Source organism: Gymnoscopelus braueri (assembly GCF_963280865.1).
Source record: "Gymnoscopelus braueri genome assembly, chromosome: 6".
Classification (NCBI taxonomy): Eukaryota; Metazoa; Chordata; class Actinopteri; order Myctophiformes; family Myctophidae; genus Gymnoscopelus; species Gymnoscopelus braueri.
The window spans coordinates 41,570,027-41,582,569 of record NC_137607.1 but is presented as its reverse complement, the minus strand read 5'-3'; the positions used below and the strand labels follow the sequence as shown (position 1 = coordinate 41,582,569).

Here is a 12,543-nt window from a genome sequence, read left to right as displayed (position 1 = left end):
TTGACATTATTAACGTGGCCTACACTGATTTAAGTGTGTAACCGTTTAAAGACAACAGTTGATTTTTCAACTTAGATTTCTTTTTCTTTTGACAGATACAGTATATACTGTGCCTGGCAAAGTCCCACTTATGGAACTGTCCTGTGGTTGTTTAATTATGTTAATTATTATTACATAGTGGAAATAAAAATGCCTATGCTGTACAGTTATTTCATTTTATTGTCTATGATTTTTTTTTATCGTTTTTTAACTATTTGAATTTCTGTATACAAGTTAATGAAGGAAACACCTGGACATAGAACACTGTTGGAATGCATTTTTCATTTCCGTATCGGCTATAGCTGCACAGCAACCTGCAAAGCCAACTGATCCCTTGATTTGATCCCAGTCTCGGGACGTAGACACGACCTACACAAGCGTCAATTTGCTTTGCAGGTTGCTGATCCTATCTGGGGTCTAGAGCAGAGAAGGAAACGGTGCATGCATGCATGTGTGTGGGAAAATGACCGGATACAGTTGGTGGGCTCTAGACCGGATCTCAGCACTGAGCAGTAAATAGGAACCAGATATCGCAGAATGCCTGGTGACGAGAGGTGAAGAAAAACAACCAACCAAAAATGTAGGCTACAGTATTACAATTGACAAATATATTTAAATCCCTTCAAGGTAGAGAGAGGGTCTGTGTGGATATAGTCTCATAAATGTAAGGCTATACAGTGAAGATTTCTCGATTTCTGACTCTTTAAAACAGCACTATGTAACTTTCCTCTTCTACCCCGGATTTGTTTCCTACGCAAATGTTGACATTTTCTTTTACCATTGAGCTACTAGAGCTGAACTGCTTGCTCAGGGGATAAATGCAATCTTGACCATCAGGTCAAAATTTGTGTCAGATCCTGTGTCTAGGTGAGACATAACCTTTGACACGATCTAAATGTCTCAATAGAAGAGCAGGGAGACCAAATACAACCACCCCAATTGTATAATATATACTGTATTAACATGCTCTACCATACAGAGTGGACAAAATTACATTGTATTAATTAAAAAAACAACTACATAGTGAGGCTTTAACTTAATTATTTATTTTCATTAATAGTCTAAAATCTAAAATCAATGGTGGAAAAGTAGCCTACTCACATTTTTTACTTAAGCAAAAGTACCAATACCACAATGTAGAAATACTCTGTTAGTATTACTTAAAGGGATACTTCACTCTCGGGCCGGGGACACATTTAAAAAAAATATTAAAAATAAATGAAAAAAGTTATGGAAAATTCATGGCCCCCTCACGCATTAGAGTGTCCTACTAATGTGTGAGGGGGCCATGAATTTTCCATAACTTTTTTCATTTATTTTTAATATTTTTTTTAAATGTGTCCCCGGCCCGAAAGTGAAGTATCCCTTTAAAGGTAGGGTAAGTGATTTGCAATTACTCAAATAAGGGCAACATGGGTCTATGTTCTGATAGTGCTCATTACTATAGAGTGTCCTGTCCATATAAGGAGTCTCCAATGTCTCTCCAGCTCTTTATTAAACAGAAAATGCATTTTCAGTGCTCTGTCCTGATTGGCTTAAAATGTGTCACCTACCTGAAAATGTACTATATTCTGTTTATTAAAGAGCTAGAGAGACCCATGTGACCGAACAAACGCTCTGAATATAGTACTTTAACCTTTTTAACAAAAAAATACCAAAAAATATCACTTACCCTACCTTTAAAGTACTGAAAGTAAAGTACTCATTTTGCAGAATGTCCCATTTCACAAGTGTCCTGATGTATAACTATAAATAGCAGATCTACAAGCTCACAGATCGGCTATTTTCAAATAGCCTAAGTATGCATAGGGCTGAAGTGGTTAATGCATGTTTTGTAATAATAATCAAAATTTACAAAGTAACTAGAAACTAATATTTTCAAATAATTGTAGAGTAAAAAGTACAATTTGCCTCTGAGATGTAGTGGTAAAGTAAAAGTATTGAAAATTGGAAACACTCCAGGAAAGTAAAACATCTTCAAAAGTGTACTTATAAGTACAGTACTTGAGTATATGTACTTTAGCTACATATACCACTGTCTAAAATAGCAGATAGGCTTGTATGCATGCTTGTAGGTCTGCTATTTTCTAGGCGCGACACCGTCATGCGACGAAGTATAAATTGGGCTTCAAAACAACGCATGTGACATCTCGCGATAGTCTGAACCAAGCGTTGGGGTTGCCATGTCTGCTTATTATAAGCGACGTTGGGCTTGTTTTTCTGTAGAGTTGCTTCTAAATATTGGTAGTTGCGGTTTTTGGGCTTGTTTGTGAAGTACAGGTGCTTATTTTGGGCTTTGCTGTGAAATGTTGTTTAAACCAGTGGTTCTCAAACATTTTTCATGTCAAGGACCAAAGAACAGGGAAAACTAGTCTGTTGCATCCTTCTTTGTCCTTTGTAACGGTTGACTGCAGGTGCGGTGGTCTAAAAAATATAGAGGAAAACTGGCAGAACAAGACTCGCTCACTGCAAAAAAAATAAGGAGAACTCCTTAGAAAGACTTATATATAATATAATATAATGTATTTATTTTAAATGCTCATCAAGTGCTCTGTGCTCATAATGAATTAAAAAAGAAAACGTTTCGGTCCTGGGACCTCGTCAGTAGCCTACTGTCATGTCAAGGACCCACACAATTCTGAAAACATTTTGTGCCAGGGAGGCCCCAGGCCCGTACCAGATTTGTGTTGTTAAAAAATAATGTTTCAAAACTATTCCAAATGTTTTCCTATATATATATAGAGTTTAAAGTGCTCATGTACGTGGCCGCTTCTTTTGGGCATGTTTTCATAGACCTCTGTTGCTTACTTCTCTCGCAAAATCTGGCAACACTGGTAATAAACTGCCCCTGCTACTGCTGTCTCCCAGGCAGCGCCAGACAGCAGCCAGCAGGCAATATGAAATGTCGAGCTGTCATGTCATGCTGCACAATGACACATTCCTCTTGAGTTTATCATCGAGGAGTTATAGTTATGAACCGTTTCGACTTAATCTACTTCTGCTAATTGACTGATCAGTTGACAGGGGGGACGCGCTTTGCTTTTTTTTTAGAAACAGACGAGATAAAACATCGCCTACTTCTTCGATCCTATCATCACCACCGGTGGGTCCTGTAGCTGGTCACATACAGCAGCGTGTGGATAGAATGGCAGCTCCGAGACCCATTAAAGGCATCCTGAAGAACAAGAGCAGCGGCACTAATGTCAAATCTCTGCTTCACGAGGACGTACCGGTGCAGGTGGAGGAGAACCCAGACGGAGAGGAACCTTCGGTGGGACTGTCTGAAGATCCGGATGAACAACAGTAAGTTAATGCTGCTGCTGCTGCTGCTGCTGCTAGCCACCGGCTAGCTAGCTACCATAGAGTTAGAAAAGCTAGCTACACACTTGTTAGCCTCCACTCCCTCCCTGTCAGGCTAATGGTAGTTAGCAGTTAGCCGGACACTGTGCTGCTTTGGTGAACTTTGGTGGCTGTCAAGTGGGCTTTTTATTATCACTGGCATACTTGATCGGTGGAAATAATGCAGGGATACAGTCTGTTTGCAAACAACGCAGTAAGCTACACTCAGGAAAGGTGCCTTGACTGATGCAAACTTGCATCACATTTTGAGTTCAGTTTATGTTTTCTATTTACAGACTTGTAAGGGTTAAACTCAGAACCCCATAAAGGAACCCATGGAGTAATCCACTTTGAGAACCACTGCTCTGTTACAACATTTCACTGAAAGGTGCAAAGAGATTAAAAAAAGAAGAAAAAGATTCACAACACTGTCTGCAGAGGTTTCCAACCCTAGCCTTAGATCAAGACTATCATAGATGTATTTTATAGATTTTTACATTTGCATATCTATGATCATAAAAGTAAGAAAGTAAAAGTCAGACTCGATAAAATATATCTACTGTATGATAGTCTTGATCCAATACTACTCCAACCCCCACACACACTTTTCATAACACCATATATGTCCATAGTAGGCCTTTTAGACTTGTCAGAAGTGTTGCAGCTGGCTGTGGATCTTATCTTATTCTTGTGCCTTAGGAAAGGCACCTCTGAGGCATTGATCTCATAACCTCACTCCGTCAAATGAAAGAAGCTTGCGACACACATTTTGTTTCAATGCATGAGATTTCCGGAGGGAGGGGGTGTTTACCAGGCTATTGATCTCATTGACACTGACACTTCCTCTACAGAAGTCACTTTGGTGCTCTGGACCAGAGCTATTGCTCCACTTTCTCCTTGCAGCCTTGCCCTGGAGTAACTGCTGGGTGAACCTAGAGTGACTCACAAACTAAAGAGAGAATCAGTCATTTTTTGTGTGTGTTCAGGAATCCCAATTATGCAGCTATAGGTGGATTCTTTGTGATATGAGACAAAACATCAATGTTATCTTTTTTATTTAGATATTGCAATTCAGAGGTGAAAACGGCTTTCTCAAATGTAGCTGCATACAAAAATAGTGAGGTCAGCTACCGTGATCTATTAGCAAGACATTTTTTCCCTGCTTAAAGCTTTAGGGCTTCATTATGACAGATCATAGCTGAACCGCCCAATGAGAAAATGGGCCATTGGAGGATGGCAGTTATTAGCGAATTCCAATCCTAGCAGTGAGCCAAGCTTTCCTGTGTTGATACCAAAATAGTGTCTGTACAGTGTAGACCACCCATTCTCAATGTAGGGTCTGGGGACCCCCAGGGGTCCTTGAGGAGGTTCCAGGGGTCCCCAGCTAAATGATTGATGGTTATGAAACCATTAAGTGTACTGTAGATTCTGGTACCAGATAAAAACAAATATTATCAAATATTATCAAATGGGGGGTTGTGGCCTGATGCATATCAAACAGGGGGTCCTTGAAATTAAGAAGGCTGAGAATCACTGCTGTAGTGTAGAGGAAGGAAAACAAGGCTTTCGGAAGGACTCACAGTGGGCATCCAAGCAACAAATCAATAGGGAAGAGGCCATGCTTCAAGCAAACACACTTGACAGCATGCAATTTACAATTTAGCACAGACAGATGCTCTTATCCAGAGCGACATGCAAAGTGCAGGATCAGAGTAAATGGCATGAACCATAGTCAACAAACAGGGTAAATGGTCAAGTAAATAGAGTGCAAAAAGGAGAGAGAAAATGTGCTATAAAGTAACTAGGATACCAGGTAAACATCGAACCTGTCTAAAACACATGCTGCTATGTATGTACTGTAAATAACTTTCTTGGCATTTGTGGACAAGCAAACAGTGTATGTCTATCTAAATAACATAACATACGAACAAGTATCCAACATACATCTTTATGATGTAACAATTGGCAAGGAATGAGGAGTGCTAGGGGGTGAGATAGTCTGAAGAGGTGAGTTTTCATACTGCAGTGGAAAATGGGGAGTGAGTCGGCAAGAAATTATTAAAAAAACTCAATAAAAGGCAGCAGCACACAGAAAAGTATTCGGCTTCAATTTAAAAGAACTGAGAGTTATACCAGACCTGCTAATATTTTGGGAGTTTGTTCCAGATATGTGATGCATAAAAACTGAGCGTAAGCACTAATTAAAAGTTTTGTTCATTTGTTTTCATTTGTACACAACCTTTTGATTGGGTTTGCTCATGCCTCAGTCAGTTCAATATTATTTTGGTTGATTAGTGGATAAAGAGTCTAAAAAATTTAATGTCTGGCAGGCAGCATCAGTCTAGGCTGCTTCTTATCGTGGAGTTGAGCACTAAAACTAGCCTGTTCTATTGCAGTTCTTGAGTGTCAGTGGTTGACCTTGACTGATGACTGATTTGCCAGGAAATCCTTTTTTTAATTTGTTCGGCTGAGTCTCCTGACTATGCCGTTTTACTTTTGTCATTTATCATTAAGCCCCTTATCAGAGTTGAGTTTCGACTCATCTAACTTATAGCATCTCGAGGACAGCAGCTGTCAAGTAGGCCAAAGATTTGTTGCAGAAACAATAAGTCCCTTATATGTGACTTTGATTAGTCATTGGGAATACTTTGGAATGTGTCCAATGTTCCTGATAGGTAATATGCCACAGGTTCCCATGATTACTTTCTGGACCATTGTTTGAAGTAACAACACTAGCATTGTGTTCCAAGACAAGTCCAACCTCCAAAATACCCATTTTGTTCTTATCTGAATCGACCGTGAGAGAGCAACGTTGCCCCATGCCTCCTTCCCAGTTCAGGATATCCTGATTGTCAGCCAGCTGTCCAGACATCCAGCACCCAACGTTCATTCACCGTGACACCTGCACTGACACGAAACAATCCAGCTTCCTTCTATAGAGAGAGAGGTCTAGAGAGAATATGATTCTGTGCCATAGAGTCTGTGCGTTCCACATTGTACGGCTGCTGACTGTCACAGAGTCACATAGAACTCACTATAAACTCACAGGTCAGCTGAAGCTAAAGGTCCTTACACACCGGGGCGAATTTTTTCATGCGAATAATATGTTTTTTTTAAAAACCTTATAAAGTCAATGCAAGCTTCCACACCAGTTTCGCGGAGCGAAAAAAGCGTCTTTTAATTATTCGGAACGAGTCCGAATTTTGCGTAAATTCGCATATTCGCCGGTGTGTAACCGCCTTAACACTCGCTGTTAACGCAGCCAGTCAGTCTTGATACCGTTTAGCAATGCATTGCAAGGTTATTGCAAGGTTATTTTATTCTTGGAATAATTTTTAATTTTTTGTCATGGAGCAAAATATCCAAGATTTACTCTATTGTCCCTTAGGAGATGTGTGCCCTGCATAGTGCATACCCCCTCCTGTTTAGTGCCACATCAACATGTCTACTGTATAGCTTTAGCCATCTGAGCTCCCTCCTATTCTGAGGCCCATCTAGTCATCCCTTCACTCACACTCTATTATCAGTCAACTTTATTGTTAAAGCCTCACGCCCTATGGTACATAATTCATCACAGCCAATGACCTGAAGCAGGGTTGCAACAGGGTTGTTCCCATGAAACTCTATCTCCCCTTCACTGTCTCCCAAAACCTAAACCTTATCTTGATGGCACAGCAGGTGAACCTCAGTGAACCTCTGAGACTTTAAAACTGTGGAGGAAAAAGTGAGCCACCTTTACTTTAATTTCTCCCCTATATGCCGGCAGAGTAAATGATTATCAGGAATTAACCCATGTTTCCCTTCTGCCACTGGGCTCAGTGTGGCTAAACACAACAAACCATCTTTTCATTTGCCAACTTTTTGGAAATGCACTTAAAATTGACACACTTTTCAAATGGAAACTTAGCTCTAGATTCTAGAAAGCACCGGAAACCTGCCCATGCTGCTTGTTATCTCTGCTACCCGATAGCTTAGAACAGTAACCTCTCATGATAACGAGTAACGACTCACTCTATTTAATGAGTTTGCCCTAAGCGCAGTGTTTCCAGCTGTTGGACCCTCAGGAGAAAAAGGTTGTGTTATTGTGTTATCAAGCGCACGAGATGCAGGTCTATATTTAGTGTGTCGTAGTAGTCTGCTGCTCTCTGCTGTGAGAGCCATTTTTATTTGTGTGTGTGGTACATTATGTCATCAATGCATTGTTTTGTGTGTATTTGACTCTCTGACTGACTTGAGTGGTTTGAGAGAAGAATGGGCTGACTGTGTCGTCTGGCAAGTGGCAAATAGGCCTGTCACTATTATTACATAATCGTCTAATCACAATTATTCGAGATTAATTATTGTGCATAATCGTCATAATCGTTTCCATGTTGAAACATTTGCATACATTTTCATACTAAAATATTATTATATATATAAATATTTTATATTTTCAGATAAAATATAAAAATAAAATATAGTATATGAAAATATAAATGTAAAATAGAGCAGAAATAGCAGATCTACAAGCTTACAATGCGGAAACAAAGCTATTTCCGCTGTTATTTTGTTATTTTTTGTATAAAATTATTAAATATGTCAGTAATTTCTTTGTATATATAAGTAATTCATTTGTCATATCTGCCCTGTGCAGTTTTTATTACGAAGCCTAAAAGGCAAATAGAAATATTTTTTTTACATATTATGTTCCAAAATGCCAAAAACACAATTATATCGTTAATCGCAATTATTTGTGTGACAATTAATTGTCAAGTAAAATTCGTAATCGTGACAGGCAGCCGTGTGTGTGTGTGTGTGTGTGTGTGTGTGTGTGTGTGTGATTTGACAAAGAATTTAGAAAATTTAGAAGGATGTGAGAAGCCATACTGTATTACGACCATAACAGGGCAAATATATTGAAGTCTTAGTATGCAAGATTGTGAGTGTCATTTGTTCCACCTGGTAGGCTAGATTAAGAAGATTTCCCATACTTTTTCAGTCCAATGAAATTACCAGTAACTTGTGATACATTTAAAAGCCAAATACCTCCTCCCAAAATGTTCTCAACTTGGCCATGTCCATAATATGTGGTTGTGATCTCCAATATGTGCACCACAGCCTCTCCAACATCTGAATGTGTTGGGCTCATCTTAGCCACTATTTCTGGTGTACATTTGAATTCCCTCCATGTATTCAAATAGGTTACAGTACTTGATTTGCTGCAGTGCATATTTCTTCCCCAGATGTCCAGTGATATGTACGTTTTAATTTCAGCTTCCCGGCTGCCTTTAATGTTTAATGAAATATTCAAATTCATGCCTACAAATTTACTACGTATGTGCTGAATAGGTTTGCTGTCACATTCTACTAGATCTTCTGTGCTGCATGTGTTGTAATACTGTCTTAACCCATTAAGACCTGAGGCCGATTCTAAAAATGTCTTGGGAATCCCAACGGTTTTCTGAAAAATATATGCTATATCAGTGGTTCGATATATAGATAGAGCTAAATAAAATCTAAGATGGTATGAATGCTTTCCCGGTCAGAAAATACAAAATAGCAGACCTACAAGCTCACAACGCATCGTGGAATGGATGCAACTCGCTGTGAGCTTCCAGGTCGTCGTCGATGTACGAGACTCTCATGCGACTAAGTAAGAATTGGGGTTTAGAAATGCAAAGTGTCTCCGACTCCGTTTGCCTTGTCATCCTGTTTGATCCATAATTCCTTGACAATGATGAACTTGTATTGCACTTGTGTTTTCAGAGATTTGACACCGTCCACATCATGTTATAAAATCACTGACATTGATATATGATATTAGCAAGGATTCCGCAGGAGCTCTGAAAAATATGTTCTCTAGCTCCCACACAACTGTCATTAAGTGATCGTAATTCCATTTGACGAGGAGTCTTCAGAAGAGGCTTTCAGAGAGAGCCACACTACACGTTGCAATGATGATGATGTTTCCTAATCAATAAGTTTAATTTATGTTATGAATACTTCAGGTTCATGGCAGAAAGCCAGCCACTCTGGTCTGGACTCGGGACATCCTATGTTTTCCATTGAAGCAAATGCATTAGCAGATGAGGCTTCCATCCAAGTGACTTTTTCTTAAGGGAAAGCCCAGTCAATCAGAATCACTCCATTCATTGAGTATACTACACACTGTATACAGCAACAGCAGTTTGTCTTGTAGACAGGAAGATAACACATTATCCATATTCATATGGCATACTTTTTATATGACATGAATGTGGTCACTGACCACAAAGTACATATAAACTTAACTATGTGATAAGGAAGTTATTTACAACCTAGGGCGGTAACAGCATTAACTCCTGTTTATTTGGAGGATTGGTACAGTACAGTAGGAGTTTTGTGCACCTGTGTGCTTGGCAGTAAAAGGCCTGCAATGTTCGTATGACCAGCAGAGCACAGTTGATCCGTCCACAGCTCCAGGCTTTTTAATGGAGGATGTGAACTTCACCTGAGTAGACCGCGTGAGGAGTGAAATCAACACCAGCCAAGTGCTGGTCAATTGGTCTTCTAACCACTTTGCCAGGCAACCCGACCATTATTTGCAGCACCTAATGTATTCTGAAAGCACAGGCTGGCTGGCTAGAGAGTTCTGAGACACACTGGTGGATGACCCAGGTTTAGTTTTTGTATAGTATAATGTGTGTGTGTTAGGGTTGCATGATTATGGCTAAAATTATATTTCTGATTATTTTGCTTAGTACTGATACCAATCACAATTATTTAGTATGATTTTGTGGTGACAATACAGCATGTGTTTTTGTTAAGTCATTTCCTTAATGCTTTTTGGCTCGCTATGCTTGTTGGGACAGTGCCATATCTTAAATAGTATGTAATGACTTCTGATTGTATTGTGCCTCTGGGATCCTGGATGAAGAGACATGAATTGTGTATTGTTCTGTTTATCAACCCTTGTGTAATGATGATGAAAGGAAAGCAAGGTACAACATCTGACCAAATAAGATGGTTGAATTAATTGTCAAGTTTCACAATAGTATGATAGTTTTACATATATAATACAATAATAAACACAATAAAATCACAACCCTTGATTGCTTTGGAGCCCTAGTGTGTGCATATGATCGGCTTTCCGTATGCACATGTGTGCAGTGCACACGATGCTCACTGCAGCACTCAGGGCACATATTTCAGTCAAACAACTCTTAGATTGGATTAGAATATATATTTATTAGCAATATATATTTAGCAAGCTTGAGCATGGTATAGAACAAGAGGAAGCATAGTTTGGCGTCAGGCCTCTGAATCCATTCATTCCCTGTAAGGATAACATTTTAATGAATGTTACATGCCAATTAGCATTTACAGGGAATGAATTAAACCCCCAAGGGGATCTAGAAACAGAGCCTACAGGTGGATGCCGGGGAGGCGGTGGGATGAGACTATTCATGGTCAGCAGCATACGTAGCAAGCAAGGGCAGCAGATCCGGCAGGATCTCGGCAGCAGAGCAGCAGCAGCAGCGTCGCACGTCAGAGCAGCAGAAGAGCGCAACCAGACTGAACAGGTAGGCAGAGCATTACTTATAACTCACCGACCAGGAGAAAGGTGCATGTGACTTAGTCACCTGATCGGTTAGCCCAATCCCTTGAGTTGCCTGGCCTGAACTAGCTCCATAAACTGCGCCTCATTTCAGTCAGACAACTCTTAGATTGGATTAGAATATATATTTATTAGCAATATATATTTAGCAAGCTTGAGCATGGTATAGAACAAGAGGAAGCATAGTTTGGCGTCAGGCCTCTGAATCCATTCATTCCCTGTAAGGATAACATTTTAATGAATGTTACATGCCAATTAGCATTTACAGGGAATGAATTAAACCCCCAAAACAGCAAGAACCCCCAAAACGGCTTGAGAGCACAGGGCCTGACGCCGGACCAACCATCTGTGAGAATGGTGGAGCTCCATGACTTGTTTTTTACTAACATGATAGTGTTCCTCACATTTAATTTTTTAAGTTTAACTTGCAAATGCAGCATGCACCATGTGTTCAACAAGCCTGATGAATCCAGGTACCTGCTGATCCCTGAATTCAGGAGTCCTAGACGGTATCCTAATATGGCGTCCACGCTGTGCCTCACCAACTCGGATTCGAAGAGGACATTCTATATTTATTTCTTTTTCAAAGAAATCTGCTATATATATACACATATATATATAATGAGTCATCCTATGATGAATGATAACTATTGTTTATCATCCATAATAAATAAAGTGTACTGACTATGTGTGTAAAGACGTGCTATCTTTACTTAAATCTGAATCAGTACCCAACGATCCCTGAAGCAGCAATTACTAATAGACTGAGCTTGATATGATTAGCCTGACTGCATAGCCATAGAAAAACCCAACATTTTTTAACGCTGCCATAGAAAACCCAACATTTTTTAACGCTGCCATAGAAAACCCAACATTTTTTAACGCTGCCATAGAAAACCCAAATCTTTTTTTTTAACGCTGCCATAGAAACCCAACATTTTTTAACGCTGCCATAGAAACCCAACATTTTTTTAACGCTGCCATAGAAACCCAACATTTTTTAACGCTGCCATAGAAAGACCAACATTTTTTAGCGCTACCAAGGAAAGCCCAACATTTTTTAGCGCTATAAATAAACCAACATTTTTTAGCACCATGACATCACCACTAAACTAAATCCCCAGCAATCCACCCGAGTTGTAATTAAAGCGTCAATAATGCTCAAGCAGCATTTATTGAATTAGCGATAGAACAGCGAGAGCACTCATACACATGAGCTTTTTGCCTGCAGAATGTCATCCTTATTAACCAATATCTACGTAAGCTCCTGAGGACCATCGCCCCATAGATTTAGAGAAGCAGAAGACAAGCAGCGCTGCAGGTGTAGCTACACCAATACGGAGGATGGAGAAAGCCCGCAGCTTGAGCAGATCTCTCGCAGCTTTGCAGTGAACCAGTTCAAGTTTAGGCCTACAGATGGAGAGACAAACACAATGTTATTGCAATTCTGGATTAGCCCAATGACCAATTTAACCCATTTTGGGTTCATGTTGCCATTTACCGTATAGCAACATGCATTTTATATATATTTTTAACTATTTGAAGTTTCCAGAACTTAGTCAGATTTAGAAGGCGATTTTTTAAATCGG

General features: G+C 39.6%; 1 protein-coding gene across 1 annotated transcript in view; it reads left to right on the top strand.

Annotated features, from left to right (window-relative positions):
* The first annotated feature begins 2,910 nt into the window (after positions 1 to 2,910).
* The window catches only part of ppp1r2 (protein phosphatase 1, regulatory (inhibitor) subunit 2), a 34,620-nt gene continuing 24,987 nt past the window's right edge, over positions 2,911 to 12,543 (top strand). The window contains exon 1 of the mRNA XM_080431912.1: positions 2,911 to 3,342. Within this exon, the coding sequence (XP_080288038.1) occupies positions 3,185 to 3,342 (158 nt within the window). The 5' untranslated portion in view covers positions 2,911 to 3,184. The remainder of the gene's footprint in view (positions 3,343 to 12,543) is intronic.